The sequence below is a fragment of the Lemur catta genome, chromosome 1, assembly GCF_020740605.2.
Source record: "Lemur catta isolate mLemCat1 chromosome 1, mLemCat1.pri, whole genome shotgun sequence".
Classification (NCBI taxonomy): Eukaryota; Metazoa; Chordata; class Mammalia; order Primates; family Lemuridae; genus Lemur; species Lemur catta.
The window spans coordinates 144531384-144558526 of NC_059128.1; the positions used below are offsets into that span (position 1 = coordinate 144531384).

A 27143-nucleotide genomic window follows, 5' to 3' on the forward strand; every position below is an offset into this window, starting at 1 on the left:
GGAGGTTGCTACGGACGGCTCAACACAAAGGCCTTGACCTCTGTTCAGGTTCACCTCTGTAGAAGGGCTCTCCAGTACCTCCCGTGAGCACAGCCTGGCGGACCACACCCTACCCGCAGGGGGCCCGGCCCCTTCGTCGGGGCTCACCTTGTCTGACTCCGGCCCGATCTTGGTGTGCCCGCGTGAAGGCACACCCCACTAAGTGGACCTGTGGAGAGGCTGCACATTTGCTCTGATGGAGCTGCTAGCCTAGAAATCAAACACTCCTGAGCAAGTTCTGCTTTGTGCCAGGCCTGGGCCTGTCTGCCTGTCATCCTAGAGCTCAGACCCACGGTCCCCATGTTTGCTGGTGAGGAACTGAGACCTGAGTCTGCAAGTCTTTACAAGGAAGAAGTTTCTATCCCACAAGAACCACAAAGAGATAGTCATCAATGGCTCAAGTACTGAGCATGTTCCTCCCCGGGTGGCCTTCCTCCGGGCCACTCCAGGGAGAAGCGGTGCCTTCCCGGGAGGAGCCTGGCCACCAGTGAGCCTCCTCTGGTTGCACCCAGCACAGTGCCTGCTGTGAGCAGCGGCTCTGCTCTAGATCTCTGGGCACACTGGAAAGCTGGGCCCACCTGCGGCCACAGAATTTTTTCCCTGGGAAGGGCAAAAGCTGGTTCCAAAGACCAAGCATAGCCAATGGGTCTCAGGGCACATCCAGGCCCGCACTAGGCTCCCTATCCTGGTGTCCCTAGGGAGCAGGCCCAGCAGGAATGGGGACCACAGACCCAAAAGCAAGAAATCTCTTTCCCACCCATGAGGACCCCACTGGAGTCACAGGAGCAAACAGTAGGCCCCACATTGCCTGACTCACCTGGGTATGAGTAGTCAACTCCAACTTGATCTGGCACTCCTTACTGGGGCCCAGCAGGCCACGTCTGGGAGACACTGTCACTGTGCAGAAGTTTGCTTGGTGCCCCAGGAGCTAGCAGACACACGGGTGGGCCTGTTGTCACTTACAGGTCTCCCAGAATGGACCAGCATCCAGACAGAGTGCTCAGCACTGCTGCATGCAACACTGGAGGCTGGCAGGCAGCAGGAACGACAGGGCTGGGTGCTCAGTTCTGGGAATAAACCACAGGTCCCTTCTCTCCTTCCTGACCCAGATGGATTTCACCACCTGTCAGGAGGTTGCCTGGACTAAAGAAGCTGCCCTGGGAGGCCCAGAATGATAGGGAGCAGAGGGCAGCTGCCTCTGACGCACATGGACGTGGCCTTGACTCCCATGGCACTCATAGCAAGCTCCACAGTCACCACAGGGGCAGTGCCACAGCTGGGCTCCCAACAGCAGCGTGGGCCAGTCATGGCTATGCTGGCCCCGAGAATCTAGCTGTGTTCATCAGAAACTTCTACTCTGGTAGGGAACTGGAATTCCCTAAATGTAGGGCAAGAAAAAGCTGGACCAGATGTGCTACCCCTTTGGAGCCTTTCTGGGCACTGTGGAGTGAGGGACAGGCTGTGGGAGGGAAGCTGAGTATCTGTTCTGCGGGGTGCTGGGGGGACAACGCCCCCTTCCACATGGGCCTCTGCTGCTGAGGGCTGCAGACCTGCACGACGGTGCGTGCTCACTCACCTTGCCCCAGAGGAACCGGGTGGGCAGGAGCGTGCCATTGATGAGTGTGACGGCTGCCTTTCTGGGTACACCCAGGTAGAGGTTGCTGACTTCCACCTGGCTGCTCTGCAGGTACACGTGGGGCTTCTGTACTTCAGCATACACAGGAAGGTAGCTGGACCACAAGGAAATAAAATGCATACTGCTCACAAAAGAAGAAATAAAATTGTCTGTATTTACAGATGACAGGATGGTCTATGCAGAAAATCCCAAGGAATCTGTCTTTTTAAAAACTCCTAGAACTAATGAGTGGGTTCAGTGGAGTTCAGCAAAAAGTATAAGATCAACATGCAAAAATCAATCACATTTTTATACACTAAATGAATGTGTGGAAACAGAAATTAAAAATATCATTTATAATTACTCCAAAAATTGAAATACTTAGGTATGAGAGAAATCGTTGTGGAGAACACTCTGGGTTTATTTCAGGATGGTTACTTCCCCTCCCTGTCCCACCCTGGCCAAACAAGAGAATTTTTTCCAGTCTTCATCACAAGAACCTACTGAACACTCAAGACTTTTTAACTCTCCAGCGAGTCAACACTCGGCCTCCAGGAATCTGCTGAAGCTACGGTTTAAATGTTCCTACTGTTGCCGGCTCCAGTAGCTTCTGCTTCAGGTAAACTGATCTTAATCCTCTGTATTTGCCTGTCTCTGTGGTTTTGGGGGTGGTTATTTTTCCTGTGACCTCAATTCTCTAATGGATCTAAGAAAAGTTATTGTTTTTCCGTTTATTCAGTTTTTCCTATTGTGAGGGCAGGAGCTTGATGGGCAAGCTCTTTACCTGTCTGGATGGCTGAAGGGGTTTTCTAGGTATGAGTAATGTTCATGATCAGTTGAGTTGAGGTAAAGAAGGTTATCCCAGATAATCTCAATGGGTCTTACTCAAATCAGTTGAAAGACTTTAAAGGCACAAAGGAAGTTAGACAAAGAAATTACGTGTGTACCTAGAAGCTTCAGCTCATGCCCAAGGGTTCAAGCATGCCTTTCCTAAAGGCCTGCCCTATGGATTTTGGGTTTGCCCAGCCAGCCCCTATAGTCATGTAAGCCAATTCCTTGCAATAAGTTTCTTAGTAAATATATTTTTGCTGTTTCTCTGGTGGAATCTTGACTGATACAACCATATCAAGGTAAATTCATAGGTAAATATAAAAAACACAGAATAAATGTATTTTTGTTTGTAACTCTGATTTAAAAGACAACTGCATTAACCAGTAACTGTAAAACTGTGTTAATGGGTCTATAATGTAGAAAGATGTAATTTGTATGATAATAATAGTACAAAAGAAGTGGAAGGAAAAGAGCTACATTACAGCAACATTACATACTATTGAAATTAAGTTGTTGTTAGTACAAACTAGGTTTTTTTCTTTTTTTAGGGACTGGGTCTTGCTCTGTTGCCCAGGCTGCAGTATAGTGGCACAATCATAGCTCACTGCAGCCTCAAACTCCTGTGCTCAAGCAATCCTCCTGCCTCAGCCTCCTGTGTAGCTAGGACTTCAGGCACACACCACCATGCCGAACTAAGTTTAAAATTTTTTATAGAGATAAGATCTTGCTATATTGCCCAAGATGCTCTTGAACTCCTGGCCTGAAGCAATACTCCCACCTCAGCCTCCCGAAGTGCTGGGATTAAAGGCATGAGCCACTGCACCAGGCCTTTAAAATTAAGATACTAACTATAATGCCCTGGGCAACCATTAAGAAAATAACAAAAGACTGGGCACGGTGGCTCACACCTGTAATCCTAGCACCCTGGGAGGCCAAGTCAGGAGGATTGCTTGAGCTCAGGAGTTCCAGACGAGCCTGAGCAAGAGCATGACCTGCGTCTCTACTAAAAATAAAAAAAAAATTAGCTAGGCACCTGTAATCCCAGCTACTCCGGAGGCTGAGGCTGGAGGATCACTTGAGCCCAGGAGTTTGAGGTTGCTGTGAGCTATGATGATGCCACTGTACTCTACCTGTCCCAGGTAGAGTGCAGTGCAGTTTTCTGTCTCAAAAAGAAAAAAAAAAAAGAAGAAACAAAGAAAGAACAGAACCAAGGTAAAAGAAACATGGATATAAAAATGATATAATAGAAAATATCTATCCAAACACAGAAGAAGACAATAATGGAAGAATGCAGGAACAAAAAGACACAAGACATATAGAAAACAAATAGCAAAATGGGAGAGGTAAATTCACTTTATCAGTAATTATATGAAGTATAAATGGATTAAATGATCCAATCAAAAGGTAGAGATTGGCAAAATGGATTTTTAAAGAATGATTCAAATATATGCTGTCAAGAAGAGACATGTTGGATTCAAAGACACAAGTAGTGGCCAGGCGTGGTGGCTCACGCCTGTAATCCTAGCCCTCTGGGAGGCCGAGGAGGCTGAGGCGGGTGGATCGCTCGAGGTCAGGAGTTCAAGACCAGCCTGAGCGAGACCCCGTCTCTACTAAAAATAGAAATAAATTATCTGGACAACTAAAAATATATATACAAAAAAATTAGCAGGGCATGGTGGCGCATGCCTGTAGTCCCAGCTACTCGGGAGGCTGAGGCAGTAGGATCGCTTAAGCCCCGGAGTTTGAGGTTGCTGTGAGCTAGGCTGACGCCACGGCACTCACTCTAGCCAGGGCAACAAAGTGAGACTCTGTCTCAAAAAAAAAAAAAAAACAAAAAACAAAAAACAAAGACACAAGTAGTTTAAAAGAAAAAGGATGGAAAAATATATACTATACAAATAGTATCCAAAAGAGAGCTATGGCAGCTATATTAATGTGAGATAAGACTTTAAAACAAAAATTGTTACTAGAGACAAGGAAGGATATTTTATAATCATAAAATGGTTAATTAGAAAGACATAACAATCATAAACATATATGTATCTAACTGCAGAGCCCAAAAATACATGAAGAAAAAACTGACAGAATTGAAGGGAGAAATTGACAACTTAACAATAGTGGCTGAAGACTTCAATACCCTTACTTTTTTTCTTTTTTTGAGACAGAGTCTCACTTTGTTGTCCGGGCTAGAGTGAGTGCCGTGGCGTCAACCTAGCTCACAGCAACCTCAAACTCCTGGGCTTAAGCGATCCTACTGCCTCAGCCTCCTGAGTAGCTGGGACTACAGGCATGTGCCACCATGCCCAGCTAATTTTTTCTATATATATTTTTAGTTGGCCAGATAATTTTTATCTCTATTCTTAGTAGAGACGGGGTCTCGCTCAGGCTGGTCTCGAACTCCTGACCTCGAGCAATCCACCTGCCTCGGCCTCCCAGAGGGCTAGGATTACAGGCGTGAGCCACCGCGCCTGGCCAATACCCCTACTTTTAATAATGGACAGAACAACTACAGATGAACACTTAAATAGGAGATATAAGTAACACTATATGTCAACCAGACCTAACAGATATACACACATTCTACTGAAAAACAGCAGAATATATATTTTTCTTAAGTGTACAGAGAACATTCTACAGAACAGGCCATAAGATAACCCCAAAACAAGCCTGAATAAGTTTAAAGGGACTGTAATCATACAAAATATGTTCTCCAACAATGATAGGATCAAATTGGAAATGAACAACAGAAAGACATTTGGGAAACAAAAATATGTGCAAAGTAAACAACACATTCATAAATAAACGATGAGTCAAATAAGAAATTACAAGAGCTGGGCACAGTGGCTCACACCTCTAATCCTAGCACTTTGGAAGCCCAAGGTGGGAGGATTACTTGAGACCAGCCTGAGCAAGAACGAGACCCCATCTCTACAAAAAATAGAAAAATTAGCCGGGCATGGTGGTGTGCTTGTAGTCCCAGCTACTTGAGAGGCTGAGGCAGGAGGATCACTTGAGCCCAGGAGTTTGAAGTTGCAGTGAGCTATGATGACACCACTGCAATCTAGCCCAGGTGATACCATCAGACTCTGCTGCAAAAAGAGAAAGAGAAAGAAAAGAAAGAAAGAAAGAAAGAAAGAAAGAAAGAAAGAAAGAAAGAAAGAAAGAAAGAAAGAAAGAAAGAAAGAAAGAAAGAAAGAAAGAAAGAAAGAAAGAAAGAAAGAAAGAAAGAAAGAAAGAAAGGAGGGAGGGAGGGAGGGAGGGGAAGGGAAGGAAGGAAGGAAGGAAGGGAAAAGAAAAGAAAAAAAGAAATCACAAGAGACTTCTAGTTCCACAATGGTGGTGTAGAAGCAAGCTGGCTTCACTCCCCACTCCTCATAAAATCAAAAACAAGTAATACAGTGCTGACATTTAAACCAGGAACAAATCAGAGCTCAAGGGTAAGAATGACACAGTTCGAAGTGAAATTGAAGTTGTCAACCAGCTTCCCCACCTTCTTGGGTTCTCTGGCAGGAGACCTGTCCTTTCCTTAACCCATGGATAGCATCTTCATGAAGGCAGAAATATTCCTAAAGACAGGCAGAGACAAATTGCTGAGGCAGGACTACCAGCCCCAGTCCCCAAAACTCTGCTCTGTAACTTGGCCAAAGGAGATGCCAAATCAGTGGCTCTTTAGCAGCAGGTGTGTTCCTCAGGTCCCCTGGGCATAAACTCCTAGCCAACCTTCCCACACTGCCAGGATAGGATAATACCTTTGGAATCCATTGGGACAGTCAGTGCTCTGGCCATTTACTAGAGCTGAGGCAAACCTGGGCTTAAGACACCACCAAGAGCTGAAAAGGAGGCAGTGACCTAGCAGTGAAGATTTGCTGAGCATACAGTAAAAAACAAAACAAGCCAGACACAGAAAACTGGAATAGTTAATCCTTCAATGCATAGACACAGATGCATACCCTCAAGAAACAACAGAAAACAGGGAACCATGACCTCCTCAAAAGGACAAAGTAAAAATCCAGTGACTGACCCTAATGAGATAGCAATTTGTGAGCTCTCTGACCAAGAATTCAAAATAGCAGTTTTAGGGAAACTCGATAATTGCCAAGATAACACAGAAAAGGAATTCAGAAAGTTGTCACAGAAATTTAACAGGAGATTGAAATAATTAAAAAAAAAATCAAACAGGAATCTTGGAACTGAGAAATACATTTGCTGAACTGAACAACTCTTTAGAGGCTCTCAACAGCAGAATGAACCAAACAGAGGAAAGAATTAGTGAGCTCAAAGACCAGCTATTTTAAAACATATAGAGGAGAAAAAAGAATGAAAAGGAATGAAGACTGCCTACAAGATATAAAAAATTACCTCAGAAGGCCAAATCTAAGAATTTTTGTTCAAGAAGGAGCTGAGCAAAAGCAAGGGGTAGAAAGCTTATTCAAAGAAATAGTAACAGAAACCTTTCCAAAACTTGAGAAAGATATAAATATCCAGGTATGGGAAGGTCTTAAAATCAAACACATTCAAGTCCAAAAAGACTATTCCAAGACACATAATAAACTCACAAGAAATGCTAAAGGAACTCCTTCAATATGAAAGAAAAAAACACTAACATACAAAACTTTTCAAGGTATAAAACTCATTGGTAAAATTAAGTACAAGGACAAACCCAGAATACTCTAATACTGTATTTGTGGAGTACAATCCACTCATAAACTCTAGTATGAAGCCCAAAAGACAAATCTACCAAAACAATAATAGCTATAGCAACCTGTTAAGAGATAGGTAATATAAAACTATGTAAAGTGAGAGAAGTAAAAGTAATAATGTGGGGGGATAAAGTGTAGAATTTTTTTGTCATTTTTTGCTTTTGCTTTTATTTTTTTATTTGTGATCTAGAGTAAGTTGTCATCTCTTTAAAATAACTTGTTATACCTGTAAGATGGTTTTTCATAAGCCTTATGCTAACCACAGCACAAAAATCTATAACAGATTCACTAAAAATAAAAAGTAGCAAATTAAAATATACTACTAGAGATAATCATTTAACCACAAAGGAAGACAGTAAGAAAGGAAGAGAGGAAGAGAGGAGTCTCAAAACAACTAGAAAACAAGCAACAAAATGGTAGTAGTAAGTCCTTACTTATCAATAATAAACTGAATGTAAATGGTCTCAATTCTCCAATTGAAAGGAGTGGAGTGGCTGAATGGACCCAACCATATGTTTCCTTCAAGAAACCCACTTCACCTATTAAAAACACATAGACTGAAAGTGAAGGGGTAGAAAAAGTTATTCTATGCAACTGGAAACCAAAAAAGTGCACGAGTAGCTATACTTATATCAGGTAAAATGGACTACAAATCAAAGACTGTAAAAAAGACATGTAGGGTCACTATGTAATGATAAAGAGGTCAATTCAGCAAGAGGATATAATGATTATAAATATCTATGCACCTAAAACCAGAGTTCCCAAGTACAAAAAGCAAACATTAATAGACCTAAAGGAAGAGATAGACTGCAATACAATAATAGTAGGAAAATTTAACACCCCACTCTCAGTAATGGACAGATCATCCAAACAGAAAATTAACAAAGAAACAGCAGAGTTAAACCACACACTAGATCTAATAGGCCTAATTGACATTTACAGAACATTTCACCCAACTGCTGCAAAATACACATTCTTTTCATTAGCACATGGAATATTCTCCAGAATAGACCATATCTTAGGCCACAAAACAAGTCTGTACAAATTCAAAAACACAGAAATCATATCAAGTATCTTTTCTGATTGTATGGAATAAAACTAGAAATCAATAACAAGAGGAACCTCAGAAACTACACAAACACATGGAAATTAAACAACCTCCTGAATGACCAATGGATCAATGAAGAAATTAAGAAAGAAATTTAAAAATTTCTTGAAACAAATGAAAATGCATACAACTTACCAAAATCTATAGGATACAGTAAAAGCAATACTAAGAAGAAAATTTATAGTAATAAATGCCTATATCAAAAAAGTAGAAAGACTTCAAATAACTTAACAATGCACTTCAAGGAACTAAAAAAGCAAGAACAAACCAAATTTTAAATTAGTAGAAGGAAAGAAATCATAAATATCAGAGCAGAAATGAATAAAATTGAGATCAAAAAATACAAAAGATCAGCAAAATAAAAAATTGGTTCTTTGAAAAGGTAAACAAAATCAACAAAGCTTTAGCTAGACTAAGAAAAGAAAGAGAGATGACCCATGTAAATAAAACCAGAAACAAAAAAGAAGACATAACAACTGAGACCTGAGAAATATAACAAATCATCAGAGACTATTATGAACTACATGCTTAAAAATTGGAAAACCTAGAGTAAATGGATAAATTTCTAGACACATATAACCTACCAAGATTGAACCATGAAAAAACAGAAAATCTCAACAACCCAATAACAAGTAACCAGATGGAAGCCATAATAAACAGTCTCCCATCAAAGAAAAGCTTAGGACCTGATGGAGTCACTGCTGAATTCTACCAAACATTTAAAGAAGAACTAATACCAATTCTCCTAAAACTCTTCAAAAAAATTAAAGAGGAGGAAATACTTCCAAACTCATTCTACAAGGACAGCATTACCCTGATACAGAAACAAGACAAACGCACAACAGAAAAGAAAACTACAGGCTAGTATCACTGACGAACATAGATGCAAAACTCCTCAGCAAAATACTAGCAAAGCAAATTCAACAGCACATTAATGGCTCACGCCTGTAATCCTAGCACTTGGGAGGCCGAGGCGGGTGAATCGCTCGAGGTCAGGAGTTCGAGACCAGCCTGAGTGAGACCCCATCTCTACTAAAAAATAGAAAGAAATTACCTAGCTAACTAACAATATATATACAAAAAATTAGCCGGGCATGGTGGCACATGCCTGTAGTCCCAGCTACTCGGGAGGCTGAGGCAGAAGGATCGCTTAAGCCCAGGAGTTTGAGGTTGCTGTGAGCTAGGCTGACGCCATGACACTCACTCTAGCCTGGGCAACAAAGTGAGACTCTGTCTCAAAAAAAAAAAAAAACCAGCACATTAAAAAGATCATTCACCAGGATCAAGTAGGATTCATTTCAGGGGTGCAAGGATGGTTCACTATATGCAAATTGATAAACTTGATATATCCACATTAACAGAATCAAGAACAAAAACCAAATAATTATTTAAATAGATGTCAAAAAGCATTTGATAAAATTCAACATCCTTTTATGATAAAAACCCTCATCAAAATGAATATAGAAGGAACATATACCAAAATTATAAAGGCCATATAGGACAACCCACAGCTAACATTGAACTGAATGGGGAAAAATTGAAAGCCTTTACTCTAAAGACTGGAACAAGATGAGGATTCCCCTTTCACCATTATTATTCAACATACTACTGGACAGAACAGTCAGGTAAGAGAAAGAAATAAAGGGCATCCAAATTGGAAAGGAAGAAGTCAAATTAGGCTTATTTGCAGATGACATGATCTTATACCTAGAAAAACTTAAAGACACCACCAAAAAACTGTTAGTACTGATAAACAAATTCAGTAAAGATGCAGGATACAAAATCGACATACAAAAATCAGTAGTATTTATATATGCTGACAGCAAACAATCTGAAAAAGAAATCAAGAAAGCAATCTCATTTACAATAGCTACAAAAAATATAAAATACCTAGGAATCAATCTAGCCAAATAAGTGAAAGATCTATACTACGAGAACTATAAAACTCTGATGAAAGAAATAGAAGAGGACACAAAGAAAATAGAGATATTCAATGCTCACGGATTCGAAGAATTAATGTTGTTAAAATGACAATACTACCCAAAGCAATACAGATTTGATGCAAATCCTATCAAAATACCAATGACATTCTTCACAGAGATAGAAAAAAAAAATTCTAAAATATATATGAAACCACAAAAGACCCCAAATAGCCAAAGCAATCCAGAGCATAAAGAACAAAGCTGTAGGCATCACACTACCTGATTTCAAAATATACTATATGCTTAAGCTCAGGAGTTTGAGGTTGCTGTGAGCTAGGCTGACGCCACGGCACTCACTCTAGCCCGGGCAACAGAGCAAGACTCTGTCTCAAAAAAATAAAAAAAAAAATACTATAAAGCTATCGTAACCAAGACAGCATAGTACTAGCATAAAAACAGATACATAGATCAACAGAACAGAATAAAGAATCCAGATATAATTCCACGCATTTACAACCAACAAAGACACCAAGAACATCTTATGGGGAAAGGACAGTCTTTTCAGTAACTGGTATTGGAAAAATTGGATAACTATATGCAGAAGAATGAAACTAGACCCCTCTTACCATACATAAAAATCAACTCAAAATGGATTAAAGACTTGACTCTAAAGACTTGAAACTATGAAACTTCTAGGAAAAAAAACATTGGGGAAACACTCTAGGATATTAGTCTGGTCGTTGAGTTCAGGGTTCCAGCCCCAGAGCTCGGGGCAGCACATGGGAGACTGGATTGCCCCAGTGTTTGCCACTACTCTCTTGGGTTGGAGAATGGCCAGGGCAAAGCCTGTAACATTGGGCCTGGGTCTTTCACTTCCTATTTATGAGTGAAGGAATGAATTGCTTTGTGTAGCTGGCCAGTGTGGGTTTCCTCTAGTGTTCAGGGCTGTTTTCCCCACAGACCCTTCCTCTCATGGAATTTGGGCTGTGTGCTCGGAGGGTGGTGACTCACATACACTTCACTCTTTGGAAGGGGGTGCACTCCACACCTACCCCCACTTGCTCAGAGGAAACTTACACCACCAGCTCCTTATGCAAATCAACTTCCTCCTCCATTCAAAACCAGGAATAGACGGCCAAGGATTACTAGAAGAATAAGAAAATCTATAAAGTGAAGGAGGAGAACTCCAAATCAAAATCCAAGAAAACAAAAATTAGTTTCCTTGGGGAAATTTGAGAGGCTGTTGCAAACGTAAGACAATAAAAGATTACTATGAAAAGGAACTATTCAAGAACAGAAGAGCTTGAAATTTAAAAACATGATTGCCAAAAGAAGGACATACCACCGAAGACAGAATTAGTGAGCTGCAGGGCCAGGGCATCTTCCCTGAATGAGGAACAAAAACATTGAGAAATGGGAAAATATAAGAAAAACAGTGTAGATCTGGCAGGTCTGTGGTGGACTGTGGTAGCTATTGTTGTCACTGCCCAGCAAGCTCTCCCACTTCTTCTGGAGACAGATCTTCCCCTTGTGCCCCCACCAGGAGAAGGGGTGCGCACATGAGCCACAGAAGACCAATCAGGGCTCTCTCTTCAGAGAGCCGGTTTCACTTTTCACTGAGGTTGTTAAACTGGGAGTGTGTGAGCCTGGAGCTCTGAGTGGCCCTTCCCCAGGGCAGAGTAGCTAAGAGCCCTTGCCAACAAGGGAGAGAAAGGCCAACAAAGAAAGAGAAGCAGAGTTGAGGGCTGGGATGGAGGTGGGGGAAGAGGGAAGGAGGGAGGAGAATGAGAGAAAGCAGAAGGCCAGACAAAGGAAAAGGTTTGAGCCCTTGGATTCAGCAGGGCAGGAATGCCCAGTCACATGAGCCAATGCTTTCTCCTTTTTGCCTAAATTGGTTATGTCTGTGTCACCTGCAACCATAAACATTCTGATTAATGCAAGGTCCTTTCAGAAGCAATAACAGAGACAGAAAAGGAAAGGAAATAAGCAAAGACTTAAAAGAAGGCATTTTCCCTGAGCTGAAGGCAGACCTGGCCTTTGTATTTAAGGCCAAAGTGCCCTGCAGGACCAGTGAGAAGACTCACAACTAAACCCATGCTGGTCATCATGGAAAAGTACATTCGAGTGACCATAAGATGGTCAAGTTCAAAAAGTCAGGTAACATTTGTCACTGTGAGAGTATGCGGTAATGCGTGGTCTCATACACTGTAGGTGGAAGTGTAAAATGACACAGTCTTTTTGGAGGATAATTTAAGAGTATCCATAAAGATTTGACATGTGCATTTAAGTTTATAATGAAACACAAAACACATGCAAAAATGAGTAAAAAACACATGCTTAGACATATATACAGTTTAAAGAATAATACTAAAAAGAACACCTATGTACCACCCTGACCCAGCTTTGGAAACAAAATATAACCATTGGCCAGCTTAAGAGAATATTTTGCTTCAAAATAACTTGGGAGGCCAGGGTCGGGGGGAGAAGTGGATAGGGGATATGGATGAAACAATATTTGCAGTGAGTTGAGGATTATTGAAGGCAAGAGATGAGTACATGGGGGCTTATTATACTATTGTATTTTTATATATGTGAAAAGTTTTCCACTAGAAATAAACAAAGACAGAGACAGGGAGCGAAAGAGGGAGAGGTGAGAGGGGAGGGGAAGGAAAGGGAGGGGGAAGAGAGAAGAGAAGAAATATTACTAAAACCCTTGAAACCTCTAGTGTGTTTCTCCCAGGATATAATGGTATTTGCTCATTTAAATATGCCCCCAATTTTTCGTGTCCATTCTCCTGTTGATAAACATTTGTTGTTTCTAGTTTTCCTTGTTAGCAACAGTCTAGCTCTGCGTATTCCTGCGTAAGTATATGTCTCCCACTGCACATGTGTAAGAGTTTCTCTGGGAGTATATTTAGAAGGGCAAATACTAGGTAACACTAAAGTGTTTTCTAAAGTGGTTGTACTAATTTACCTCCCTTTAGTATACACACTTTAGAAAGATATACCCCATAATATTACCAGGGAATTATGTCTAGGTAATGGATTATGAGTTAATTTTCTTTTCTGTAATTTTCTAATTTTATAAACATGTATCAATAGCTTTAAATCTAGAAATAGCTTTAGAAAAATGTATAATTACACATGACATAAATAAATGTATCGTGACTGTGCGTAAAGTCTGTTGCAAAGGCTCTTCCCACTCCCCTTACCTCCAGGCCCCGTTTTCCACCTGCAGCTCCAGGACGCTCTGCAGGCGCTGGCAGTGCAAAGCCTCCAGGGTGACGTCCACTCTGCACTCCCTCAGAGGGTGAAGTTGGCCACTGGAAGGCTCAATGTCGAAGGGAGACACCTGATCCGGAGGCCAATCCGGAAGGATGAGAGTGAGTACACTTGGAATTGCAGAAGAACTGAGGGCTGGCCATGCCCAGCCAGGGTCACCCCAAAGCTGCCCCCAGTTCTTCAAAGAGCCATCTAGGATTCAGAAGGTGGCAAGCAGGGGGGGTGGGGGCGGGGACCAGACCACAGTTGCATGAGTCTCAGGGTAAAGAGGACAAAAACTGAATCTCCAAGTAAAGGAATACACAAGCTAGAGGTCCCCATGCCCTGACCCAGATCTGAGAGTAGAAGGCAGAGGGAGGTGCCCCAGGGGGAGTGGGGAGGGCTGGGACCAGGAGAGGAGCCAGGGAGCCATGCTGGTCTGAGGACGGTGTCAGGACCCTAACAGGTTCTACCAAGGAAAGCCACCGGGTCACCACACTAGAGGAGTGGAGAAGCTGCCCACATCCACAGATTTCTCCTTTGCACCCATGTGTTTTTTTCCCCACCCTCCCAGCCTCCCCACTCCCCGGCTTGGCCTCATTCACTCCAGGCCCGCCATCCCCTGACACCAGCACACAGACAAAGGGCGAGGGGAAGGGAAAAACCTTGGGAAGAAAAGTGTCCACATCTGGGAGGTGCTCTACATTCCATTCTCCCTAACCCTGACTGCGACAAGGGGCACTCTCTGACTGAGTGGCCTGTAAGCCCCCAAGGGCCACACTGGCTAGCAGGGGTGCCACTGGACATTGAAAGGTCACACTAAGCGGGAGGCTGAGGCAGGAGGATCGCTTAAGCCCAGGAGTTTGAGGTTGCTGTGAGCTAGGCTGACACCACGGCACTCACTCTAGCCCGGGCAACAGAGCGAGACTCTGTCTCAAAAAAAAAAAAGAGGAAAGGTCACACTAAGAGGGACAGTATTGCTGTCTTTGGCCTCTCCCTTCCATGAGACCAAGACCATGAATGCAGGGCTGTACCTGTCTGGAGGTGACAGGTGGGCCTGGCCTGGCCTCTCCCGCCCCACCAGATTGAGGCCACAGGCTGGCAGGGGTGGGAGAGCTGTGCCCTCTTGCTGGAGGTTTTACCTCCCTGGCACTGCTGGGCGGGATGGGCTGGCCTTTACTGGAGGCTGCTCGGGCCTCACTCTCATAGAAAAAGAGGCCTCCGTGTGCTCTGGCCCGGCTCGCCAGAACTCAGGCAGTGGCGTTTGGGGTCCAGGCTCAGCTGCTAAGGAAAGAGCCGCTTTGCTTGATTTTGTCTTTGTTGTTCATGTTGCTCCCTTGGAGCCCTGGGGACTTGGGGCATGGCTGTACTCTGGGGCTGGGTCTCAGTAGCTCCAGGTCCCCTACCCTGAAAGCATCTAACAAACTCCAAATCCCAACGTGATTTTTGAGAGCTCAAAAGAATAGAGGGCAGAGAACTGTAGGGAAAGGATTTCTACCAGCCTCGATTATGACATAAATCTTAAAATACTATGACATTGACAATTATTTCAATTATAAGATGTAGTTATTCTTCACAGTGAGAGAACAGCACAGACTGGGAACTAGAGACCAGGATCGCCTATGATTCCACCACCCATGAGCTGTGCGGCCCTGGGGAAGCCCGGGCCTCCCCGTCTCTCCTCTGTCAAATGAAGAGGTTGGCGGAGGTCTGTCTGCTTCCACCTGTGCTGCGGGAATCCCGGGAATTCCTCGGAAGTGCCTTGGGCAGGGACTGGATGTGGGAGAGGAAGGACGAGCAGGGGCGCCTAACAAGGGGCTCTCTGGGTGGCCAGAGCAGTCACACTTTGTTCTATAAATTGGGCTTCTGCATAAGGTTTCATTCGAAGAAAGGGGTCCTGCCTAAACATAATGTGGACACTAAAGGTACTGATACCACCCTGCCCCCGCCCCCAGCCCAGCCCCAGCCCCCACCCCCGTCTTCCACGTGGTTCCAGGATCCACCCTAGGAGACCAATGACCCCTGGGAGGGAGGCACTAACTCTTAACAGATTTTGGCAACGGCACTGGTGACTCGATGCAAACTGTCACAACTTCTAAGTTTTGGAGTGCCCGGCTGGAGAAGTGAGGCTGTCAGTAAGGAGAAGAGCTCCCCAGAGTGGAAAAGAAAGCCCTGGGAGAAAGGGACCATACACTGGCAAGTAAGGTACACGTGTGGCTGGGACTGTCTTCCCTCAGCTTCTGACCGAGGAAGGAAAAGTGTGCAGTGTTCTGACTGGAAGGGCAAGTGCACAGGCAGAATGGGGACCTCGGCAGGAAGCAGTCAGAGAGCGGGTGCTGTCACCAACCAGACATGGTCAGGGTCTCACATGTGCAAACCATCAGGGAGCCACAGCCATCAGGGGTGAAGAGACGTAACATACAACTCATGGCTGGCAGTTACGGAGTAACTGAAACTTTGTCTTCTTCCTGATTGCACATTGTATTTACATGTGATGACACAATTTAAATATGATGATGATAATATTTAGCCACTTTTTTTTTCTATTTTATAGTAAAAAGAAAAGCGCTATTTGGATGCAAATGAATCTTCAATTTCCTTTTTGAAGCCTTTGGGTTTGGGCCACAAGCCCATGGCCAGGTGCCACCTGGTGGCAGGTACTCAAAGGGCAGGCACAATCCCCGGGAAGATGAGACCCTTCAGAGGAGAGAACGTGGCCTTAGCAACAGCAGCCTCGGAGGCTTCCTGCCCAACTCAGCTGCTCTGATGAGGGAGAAACCCACGTCTTATTTCTGAATCCAATGGTAGAGAAAGGAACAGGATCGCTGGGGTGGGGTTAAGTTCAGCTGTAGAGAGGAGCTGCCTCAATGAGGAGGAGAACCAGAGGCACTGCCAGGCAGGGTTTTCCTCTGCCGGCCTCAGAGCTCTGATCGGAAAGCTCCAGTGCAAGTTCACTGTTTAACCCTGGCACAAAGGGCTCGCAGGGGAGGAGGCACCATGGAGCCAGCAGTGCCCACTTACATCCTCAAGCCTTTCTTCCAGGCAGACGGGGCTCTCCTTCATGTGCCACCTGCCTGGGAGCTGGCTGATGTTGTGGATCTCCACGGAGATGGTGGCTTTCTGCCCCAGGCGGAGGAGACCAAACTGAAGCGCTGGGACGTTGATGAACAGGACAGGCCCCTGGGATACCCAGAGGGGCTTGTTACTAGGACGCCTGGAGACGGGCTCTGTGTCCTAGCCCTGCCACCTTTCTGGGCGCCCCCAGCTGCCCAGCCTGCACCTGCAGCACCTTAAAGGCCGCCTCGATGTGCAGCACCACCGGCGAGGGCGAGTCTTTGATTTCACACAGCAGGTCATGGCTTGTTGGGCCAGGGACACCCCCGGTAAAGTTTAGCTCAAAATCCCCGACTTCACTGGGCTCTGGGAGAGAGAGGAAAGTGAGAGGTAGAGAAAAGTGGGGGCGGTTTTCTTCTGCGGTTGGGCCCAGATGTCTGGCCTTCACTGGCTTCTCATCTGCCACACGTCCCAGGCCTTGGCCGGAGCTGATCACAGGACACCAAGCTGATACACAGGCCCCTTTAACTATGGCGACGCCTCCCCCAGCCAGCCCTGGGCCGGTCTCAACCCCTCCTGCAGTCCCCAAAGTACCTATGACCCCTGTGCAGGGTTCTACTTCAATGATGTGGCAGTCGCTGATCTTCCCCCACATGTATCTGATGGGCGACTTGCTGTTGTTCCGCATCTGAAAGACACACCGTGATTGCACTGCCCAGATACTGCCCTTCCATGTCAATTCTGTACCTGCTGAAGGACTAGGGCATTGTGGGCTCACGAAGCGTCCACTTGACACTTTCTTGGCTAATTCCTGGCCATCAGAAGCCATGAGCTTCTCAACCCAGCAGCACCCTCCCTCCACACTGCAGTGCACATGGGAGCCATATCCTGCCAAAGACGGGAATGGGTTCCATAGCCCTAACTTTCAGGGGATTCTGGGAAGCTGATAAAATGAGACAGACACACCTGGCTCAGGCATCTGTGCAAGCCAAGTCGGGTTCAAGGGCCCTAGGAACAGCCTCAGCCTCCATGCAGCGGCCACTCCCGTGCACCTCTCCAGCTACATCCTCCCTGAGCTCACAGCACGTCCAGCACTGCCTGAGCCAGCCCAGGCAAGGGAGACACAATGACCGACCTTAAAATCTTTCTTCACATTTATGCCAATGTAGTTCTCCCCTGGGATGATGAGGGCATATGGTTCTAAGACAACCTGGAAGGGCTCTACTGAGCCTTTCACTTCAATTTCCAGGACAATCACGTCATCCACACAGTATGCAGAATCCTCCAGGCTCTCCGTTTCTGAGCTGAACACAAACCTACCATAAGTTAGGATCCCACACAGCCCAGGAGCATGTCCCTGCATGTCCCTGCCTCTGTCCCACATCTTTGGTCTTGTGAAAAGAAAACACTGCTCAACCCACAGCTCTCAGGCCCCTAAAATCACAGGCATCAGCCAGTGCCCTGAAAAGTGATGAATGCCTATGGCTGTGACAATGGTATAGCCTAAGACCTAGAACAGGGGCATTTCCCGCCCTGCTGCCTCCAGGGACGATCTAGCAGCACTCTAGCCTGGGATCTCTACACCAGGCTGACTGGAGACCCACCCTGACAGTTTACACCTGAGACAAAACCTTCCCTCAGCAGTCACCACCATCCAGGGGCCACCAGTTTGGCTGCCCAAGGGTGGCAATGAGCCTGGGGCACAGTTCCAAGGTTCCTGGGGTGGCCTTGTAGTGAGTTCAGCGAGCTCAGCATGCTGAATCCACTCCAGACCTGGGTTGCCAGGGCAAGGCAGAAACACTCCCACTCCCCAAAGCCTGCCGGAGTCAGGGTGCCCATTCCCCCTTGCCTGGTACCTTCCCCAGAACAACCCCAGGGGAGGGAAGGCCCAGCTGCCCACCCCCCATCCAAGGCCCAGTCCCTGCTCACCTTACGGGTTCTGGGACGTCTTCTAGTACCATCTGGAGCACACTGTGAAAATCTCTCAGCTGCAAGACAAATACAGCGCATTGAAACATAATTGCATTCAAGCAGATTGTCCTGGAGACAGCTGGGGCCATGGCAGGAATGTTTCCCCCCTTAGCCTAGCCACCAGAAAGGCCTTCTGAAAAACCCAGGGCTGCTTCCCTGCTATGTCTTCCCCACCCTAGGAAAAGTGGGGCTGCTGCCGGGACATGAGCCACAACTCAGGGGCTTGCCTCAGCCGGGCCCGGGGGTGGGAAGGAACGGCCTCCTGACACTGACATTACCCCTTGGAGGTGCCCTCAGTGTGTCTGAAGCACCACATGGTCCCCAGACAGACAGAGAGGTGGCTGGATGCCGGGTCCAGCGGCAGACCTGCTCCTCCTAGTCCCAAACCCACTGAAAGGGGCCCCAGAGCGTCCTCTTCACACCTGGCTTGAGTTCCCCTCCCACCCGCCCGAGGCTTCCTTCCACAATGGGCCAGCACTGTGTTCACTTGGCCCTTGAGACCCTGCACGTCACTCTCTAGGGGCTGCTGTGGGACAGGTGGGATGGACGTGTTCTATGACATAGAAATGTGGAAGACGCCCAGAGCTGAGGAAACAAGCTCAGGGTCTCTCTGCAGGTGGGGTGTGTCTGGGGTCAGGACCAGGCACAAGGAGCTGCTGCGTCCCACACACCAGGCACCTCCTCCAGCCACACACTCTCAGCTAAGTGCTGGCCTCGGCAGGCCCAGCTGTGGCTTCAGTGTCATTAGAGAACATGGACGGAGGGCCAAAATATCATGACCCGAGCATGTTTGGCTACTGAGATGACACCATCTTAACCTCATGAGGAGAAAAGCTCAGGATGAACTCGTGGTCCGTGTGGGGGCTGAGAACACCCTTTTTGGGCACGATGGAGAAGGCAGTCTCCCTGTCTGGGTGGTATTTGATGCTGTCCATGCTGTAGGTTTCTCCAGGCATTAGGGGCTGCAGGTTGGGCTTCACGATCTGCCAGTGGAAGGCCAGCTCCACGTGCCTGTGGGGGCAACACTGATGGTGGGCGGTGGATGCAAGGCCACATCCCAGTCCTGCGGGACGAGGTCCTCCCACCCCATGCTCTGGGAGGGAGGAGCAAAGGAGCCAGGAACAGGAAGTGACCAGGTCAGTGCCTTCAAGCCCTCCCCATGGAGGAGGCTGAGGGAGCTGGGTAAGGAACAGCAGGCAAGTCAGGGTGTCTAAGGGGGAGACCATGCAAGGGAGCCCCTCTCTTCCCACCCATGGCAGCTAGAGGTTGGAGCTGCAGTGACTCAGGGGAAATCACGCCCCAACCATTAAACTGGAGGGGTCAAGGCATCCCCCAGATATCAGGAAGATCTTCTGCAGTGTCTCCTACCAATCAAGAGGTCCCAAGGTTTGTCACATGGATACCATTCCTGCCCTCTGCCTCTCCAGCTGGCCTCCCAGGACAGCTGTGTCCAGAAAGATGTGTACCCACTGGCTACCCACAGGAACAGTGACAACTCCACTGCAGGAGGAGAGGCAGGACTCCAGACATGCTACTGATGGGCAGCTGTCACTGGGGAGGGATGGCAGATGAGTCCTCTTATCATGCCGGGTAATGGTGAGAATCCTGGGTAACACCTGCCATCCCCAGGGCAGCCCCAGCTGGGAGGCTCTCTGAGGTCTGTCCTGGTGTAATGGTGGTGCTCAGAGGTGGGTCAGGAAATAAATGGCAGTGAGAACCGAGCCCATAGGCCATCATCTGTCTAACCCTGGGACTCGGATGGCTTCCCCTGCACAGGCGCAGCATGACCTCTTTGGAAAACTGTTCCTGTCTAGGGATGGTCCAGGATGATTGAGAACATCACTGTCTAATACAACTCCCTGCAGTGATGGAAACCCTACATATCTGCACTGTCCAATATGATAGCCACTAGCACATGTGGCTATTGAGTGTTTAAAATGTGGCTAGTGTCACTGAGGAAGTGGGTTTCTAATTTTAATTAATTTAAATTTAAAAGCAGTGGCTACCATGAGGGACTGTGTAAAGCTGGATCCTTCTACCCAATATGGATCCATTTTGTGCCCAGGAACTTCCTGCCTTGCTGGGAACTCAGGGCCAGGGGAGGGAGGAGAAGGGCTGTGTGCTGCGGCCACTCACGTAGTGTTTCTAATAATCAGCTGTTTTCTAGCTGTGGACAGAAGGTTTTCAGGCTCAAACCGTATGAAATGCTGGGCTGTTAAGTCTGTGAGCTCTCCAGGTTCCGGCTGACTTTTTTCACCAGAAATATAGATCAGATCCAGCGCAACCAGCTGCCCGGTTCCTGACAAAGTAGGGTAGTGAAATCAGTGGGGTTTCACTGGGCCCGAAATCTGATTCCATGGCCAAGGCTGCCGCAGGACCCACGGCACCAGCCACATGCAACTGGCCGTGGCCGTGATTCCTGGGGTTCACACATGAGGGGAAAAGGGGCCATCAGCACAGACTCACGTCCTCACCTCTTCACAGACCAAAAGGAGGTGATTTGGGGAACCTAGCACATAGCAGGCACTTAGTTAATGCCTGCCGGGTGAAACTGGATGGACAGACAGATAGACAGAAGGAAGGAAGGAACAGGGCATCTTGGGGTGATTCAGCAGGATGCCCCTTCTAACCCTACAGAAATCTAGACCAAACTCTGGTTGTTCATGTGTGTGTCACTGACAATTCCCCAAAGGAGATCAAAGTGAGTTTCAAAGTGAAACAAAGAAAGATTTCACCCCAGGTTTCCCTCTGTCTCTCACTAGGAGACTCCTTGGATTGTCCTGGAGGCCACACTGGTGTGGGACTCCAAGGTCAGACCAGAGCGAGGGGCCCAAGGCTGGACCTAGGTGCCTGGAGGCTGCAGCACCCCCTCAGTGTGCTCCCTGGCACAGAGTGGGTGCAGCTGTGCCGCTGCCCACCTTAGTGAAGCGGGTGGGCCCTGGAGCTGGGGCAGCCATTCCAGCCCTGCCCCTGCCCGGGAGCACACGCAAGCCCACCTACGATCACCAGCTCCTGTGTCTGGCAGTTGTCGCACACGATGATGAAGGTCTGCTCTGCCTTCCCTAGGCTCCTTGGGTAGAACAAGACCTGGGGGAGAGATGGGTTGTTCTGTTACCTCCCATTAAAGGGCTTCCAGCCCCACCTCCCACCCTCTCCTTTTCAGACACACGACCCTCCCTTTCCTCTCTGCCCACCTTACCCTGAAGGCTGGGGTTTCCAGCCTGGGCTCCACGCAGAACCATGCAGGGAGCATGCTCAAAGGATACGAACGGAAAGTTCACAGAGAACAAAATATAAATGGCACTTAAACAAATGGTAACGTGTACCCTCATTCACAATAAAAGAAATGTAAATGAAAACCATCCAGAAAGAACAGATTTTCACTCATCATAGAGGCAAAGAGCAAAAAGCTAGCTGTCATAAATACGATGATTTTTTTTTTTTTCTATTTTTTTCTCCAAGCTTCCCCTTCCCCTAAGGCCTGGTAACCACAATTCTACTCTCCGCTTCCATGGGGTCCATTTTTTATAAGTGAGATCACGCAGTGCTTGTCTTTCTGTGCCTGGCTTATTTCACTTAGCATAATGTCCTCCAGGTTGATCCATGTTGTTGCAAATGACAGGATTTTCTTCCTTTGTAAGGCTAACTAGTATTCCATTATGTACAGACATCACATTTTCTTTATCTATTTATCTGTCAACAGACACTTAAGTTGATTCCATATCTTGTCTATCTTGCATAATGCTGCAATGAACATTGGAGTGCAGATATCTTTTTGACATACTGATTTAATTTCCTTTGGGTATATACCCAGTAGTGGGATTACGGGATCATATGGTAGTTCTATTTTTAATTTTGTAAGGAAATTCCATACTGTTTTAGTAATGGCTGTACTAATTTACATTCCTAACAACCATGTGCAAGGGCCCCCTTTTCTCCACATCCACATTTATCTTTCATCTTTTAGGTAATAGCCATTCTAATTGGTACGAGGTGATATCTCATTGTGGTTTTAATATGCATTTCCCTGATAATTTGTGATGTTGAATATTTTTCATATACCCGTTGGCTATTTGTATGTCTTCTTTTGAGAAATGTCTATTCAGGTTCCTTTGCCCATTTTTATAATCAGGTTGTTTTCTTGCTATTGAGTTGTTTGAGGTCATTATATATTTTGGATATTAACCTTATATCAGACGTATGGTTTGCAAATACAGCATTTTCTCCCATTATGTAGGTTGTCTCTTCACTCTGTTGATTGTTTCCTTGGCTGTGCAAAAGCTTTCTAGTGTGATACCATTTGTCTATTTTCACTTTTGTTGCTGAGGTTTTTGAGGTCAGGTCCAAAAAATCATTGCTCAGACCAATGTCATGAAGATTTCCCCCCGTGTTTTCTTCTAGTAGTCTTACAGTTTCAAGTCTTGCATTTAAGTCTTAAATCCATTTTGAGTTGATTTTTGTATCTGGTTAGAAATAGGAGTCTACTTTCCTTCTGACAAATGAAATTATATTATGTTTTGATTCTCTCCAAAATAATCTAGGAAGGGCAGGGTGAGGATTCATTGGAGGAGATGGAGGGGTGTAGATGCAATGAGATTGACCAAGAGCTGATAATTATTGAAGCTGGGTAATGAATACATGAGTGTTCATTAAACTATTTTCTCTATTTTTGTATATGTTTAAAAATGTCCATAACAGTTTTTTTTTAAATTTGGTAACACTGTATTAGCAAGGGTATAAGGAAACAGGCACCCCTACATGTTGCTGTTGGAAGTATAAACTGGTACAATCCACCTGGTGGGGATTTTGGCAACCTGGATCACAACTGTGAGAGCACAAACCTCTGAATCAGTAAATCCACGTCAAGGACTGTATCCTATGGGTAGAATCACACTTGGGACAGGGTGAGGTATGTTTATTTGCTGAAATAGCCAGAGATCTAGAAGAATCTTTATGCCCATCAGGAGGGACCCGCCGAACTAAATTATGGCACATTCATCCAGTGGAATACTATGCAGTCATAAAAAATATGAGAATGATCTCTGAGATACAGTGTTAAATGCACAACACATGGTGCAGAACAGAGTACAAAGTGGTCACCTCTGTGTATGAGGGAAAAATGGAAAGAAAGGAAACAAAAAACACACGTGCAGTTGCTTACAGGCATAGAATATCTCTGGAAGGGCACTCAGAAAACTGGTCAGGTATGGCCTCTGGGTGGCTGAGGAACTGCGGTAAAAGGGAGCATTTCACTGTTTATGTATATGTATCTTTTGAATTTCCAATCATGTGAATTTGTTTCTTATTTGGAACTATGAATAAATTTAAAAACAAAACCCCAAACAACCAATAAACAAACTATGCAAGGAATGCACAGGGGAAAACTTCCCCTGACTCCTTCACTGCTCCCCAAAGAGTCCTGCTGCTACCCTTTTCCTTTCCTTGGAGATCACAGGAAGATAGGATGAGGGGGACATCTAGGGAGGACCAGCCCCAATTCCTTGAAGTCTTAACAAGGCTCTGACAAGGCTTGGGCTACACCAAGAGGACAGAGAGCCTGGCCTATGGGTGGGTCTTGCAGACCCAACCTGCCCCAGATGGTAAAGGGGTGGGGTAGGGTGAGGGAGGGCCTGAGAGAGATTGAAGAACCAAGGGAAGAGCTTGGAAGCAGCTTAGATGTTGGTGGAGGTGACTCTCAGGCTACAGGTATGGACAAGCAATGCTCAGGCATTGTGATGGTAACACTTGGACTGTCTGCTATTGCTCTGCGAGAGAGGTCATAAGACAATCAAATGACATCACCCTACAGAATGCAAGAAAATGCACCTACCCAGAAACCACTAAAGCTGGGGCCGGGGATAGGAGTGGACATTTGGGTCCTTAAGACATAGAGGCAAATGCAATCATGCAAGTAGTTGAGGAAATAGTCATGACCAATGATAAGGAGGATGAAATACATATATATGGCAATGTCTAATTACCTACCTCCACTAATGTGGCATACCCTGGGGCCAGCTCAAACACTGAAGGCAGGATTCCAAACGGAAGTTGCTCAACAAAGCCAAAAGTTGCAACGGCCTTAAAGAAAAGCAGAAGATTACACAACAGTGTGGAAGAAATTATAAAATCCAGTGCTCAGATTATAAATTTCTCTCCTCCAAACATCCACTCTGCAATTTAAAGGATCTTAAGGATCATCCAGCCCAACTGAGGCTCATTTGTCCAGCATTTACTCAACCATCACCAGTGCTATGGTTTGGATGTTTGTCCCCTCCAAAGTTCATGTTGAAATTTGATCTTCAATATCGGAGATGTGGCGTGTTTGGGTCACAGGGGCAGATCCCTTATGAAGAGATTAATGCCTTCCCTCAGGGGTGAGTAGTTGCCCCAAGAGCTGGTTATTAAAAAGAGCCTGTTCCCCCCACTTGCTTCTTCTCTCGCCACGCCAGCTCCCCTTTGCCTTCCACCAGGGGTGGAAGCAGCCTGAGGCTGTCATCAGATGCAGATGCAAGTGTCATGCTTCCTGTACAGCCTGCAAAACTGTGAGCCAATAAACCTCTACTCTTTAGAAATTGCCCAGTCTCAGGTATTCCTTTATAACAACACAGAATGCACTAAGACAACCAGACACCAGGCACCAGATGAGGTTCTGAAGGTTAAAGACAAGTAAGTCACGGAACATCCATAAAGATCTCATTGTTGGCAGGATGTACAAGAAATACCATTGCCAAATACTTAGGACACAAAATGGGAGGTGTATGAGAAAGCCTGACTCAGGAGGTGGGCTGACAAGGCCCACCCCTGGGCTCCCAAAGCACATTGTCCTTTCTCAACTATAGCACCCTGTGTTGTGGATGCCAGTGTATGCATCTGCCTCCAGCCCCCACCTAACCCTGGCCATAAGCTCCTGCGTCATGAGGGCAGCTGCCATCTTGTTAGCAGAGCTGCAGCCCCAGTGCCAACACAAGAAGCCACTTAGTATGCCAGCGACACAAATCCATGCATACAAGACTCTGGCAGGTAACAGAAATGAGTGAAATGTCTTCCTTGGAACATGTGGTCCTCTGGATCCATAGCTTGTTCTCTGGACATACAGGCACAGAGGAATATACCTATTGTAAGAACAATAATGGTGTGAGCACGATGATGGGCGGTCTCAGGGCTGGGGATGCTCTAGGGTGTGGGGTGGAGATGGGCAAACTAAGCAGAGTGCACAACTCCTGCCCCCAACTCTGGCCAACAGGGTCACTGTGGGTCCCAGTCTAGGCCTGCACATCTTCCAATTTTCCAAAGAGATTGGAAATACAGACTTTTATGTGAATCTCCCTATTTTGAAAATGGTGGCTCAAAAATGTTTTGAAGCATTGTGCCAAATGAATACCAGCAGAATTCAGCCAAAGAGCTGCCAGTTTGTAACCTCTGATATATCCAGACATTTGCTACAGTAAGAATGGGCTGAATGAGTGAACGCAGTAACATTTGAGCAAGGACTTGAAGGGTAAGAGAGGTAATACAACAACTGCCCGGGGTTGGGCAGCTATTAGTGACATAACCAGAACTACAGCACTGGTCCCCACACATTCATTCTCATTCAAGTGATGGCAGTTGCACAGAGAGGTTACAATATTCTCCTTCTGTGTGTCTGCAATCATAGGTGCACTCTTGTAAGTCCCTCTGGGGGTTATTTTCTTTGATGGATTTGCTCTCTTTCCAGTTAGCACTTTGTGATCACTCACCCTGATACTTGGTGGCGGCCAGCTCTTTTTGGGCATAATGCAGAACTTGCCAACACTGAAGCCCACATTTTTGCAGACGAATCTGGTCAGCTTTACTCCCCCAATGAGGCAGTAACCACAGTCCAATACTGGTGACACTGCAGCCATAGGAAAAGATGTACAGGAAAACAACAGGACATGCTGAATAGGCCTTGTTGTTCTCCCGAAGTCTAGCCAGAGCTCAGGGCAGCTGTGGAAGGGCCAGCCCAGCACCCTGAGCAGAGACGATGAGTGGGGACGTGCCCTGACTGCTGCACCCACTTGGCCTCTGCCGGGCTGCTGCTGGGTCACATGGCAGTAGCGCATGGGACTCTAGCTACTCCTGGCTACAGCAGCAGGAGTCAGTGCCCACTGTGGACTTGAGCCTCAGCCAGGGCCATCCAGCATGGCCATCAGGCTGTGGCAGAAGTGAGGGGGGTCATAGATCCAACTTCCATCCTGTGCCCCGCCAAAGAAGCTTGTAACTGAGGGAGTTCAGCCAAAGCCAGATTTTAAAGGAAGCTCACACCTATAGCCATAAGAGACATCTGCTGAGGGCTCCTCGGGGTGCCCAGGCATTCCTTCCTTGCCTGATGTGGCATGGGCCCACTCAGGGGTGTCCACAGCCAGCAAAATCCATGTTGGTTAGAGAGACTGCTGGCCTCCTCCCCTGCTGTAAGTCAACCTCCACTAGGAAGACCCAAAAGCAAGCAGGACAATTATGGCCTGACACCGTGGAAGACTGCAGAAGCTGCTAGCAGTTCATCCTCAGGACCAGGGCCCCTGCCCACGAGGACCAAGCTGTGTGCTGCTACAAAGGGGACCTGAGAGGCAGGCAGTCCTTATGGGGACTCTCCAATCCTACCCGAAGCCATGGGAAGGTATAGC

The 27143-nt window shown here is 46.3% G+C and overlaps 1 protein-coding gene across 3 annotated transcripts in view; it reads right to left on the reverse strand.

Annotated features, from left to right (window-relative positions):
* DLEC1 (DLEC1 cilia and flagella associated protein) overlaps positions 1–27143 on the reverse strand; it is a 72129-nt gene that overhangs the window by 12683 nt on the left and 32303 nt on the right. For all 3 annotated transcript variants that reach the window (XM_045536600.1, XM_045536594.1, XM_045536608.1), the window contains 13 exons: positions 26238–26374; positions 24487–24579; positions 21498–21588; positions 20638–20800; positions 19320–19512; positions 18460–18518; positions 17666–17834; positions 17125–17218; positions 16766–16896; positions 16498–16656; positions 13428–13567; positions 1616–1769; positions 857–967 (listed from right to left, as the gene is read on the reverse strand). In XM_045536600.1, coding sequence (XP_045392556.1) covers positions 857–967; positions 1616–1769; positions 13428–13567; positions 16498–16656; positions 16766–16896; positions 17125–17218; positions 17666–17834; positions 18460–18518; positions 19320–19512; positions 20638–20800; positions 21498–21588; positions 24487–24579; positions 26238–26374 — 1694 coding nt within the window. The remainder of the gene's footprint in view (positions 1–856; positions 968–1615; positions 1770–13427; positions 13568–16497; positions 16657–16765; positions 16897–17124; positions 17219–17665; positions 17835–18459; positions 18519–19319; positions 19513–20637; positions 20801–21497; positions 21589–24486; positions 24580–26237; positions 26375–27143) is intronic.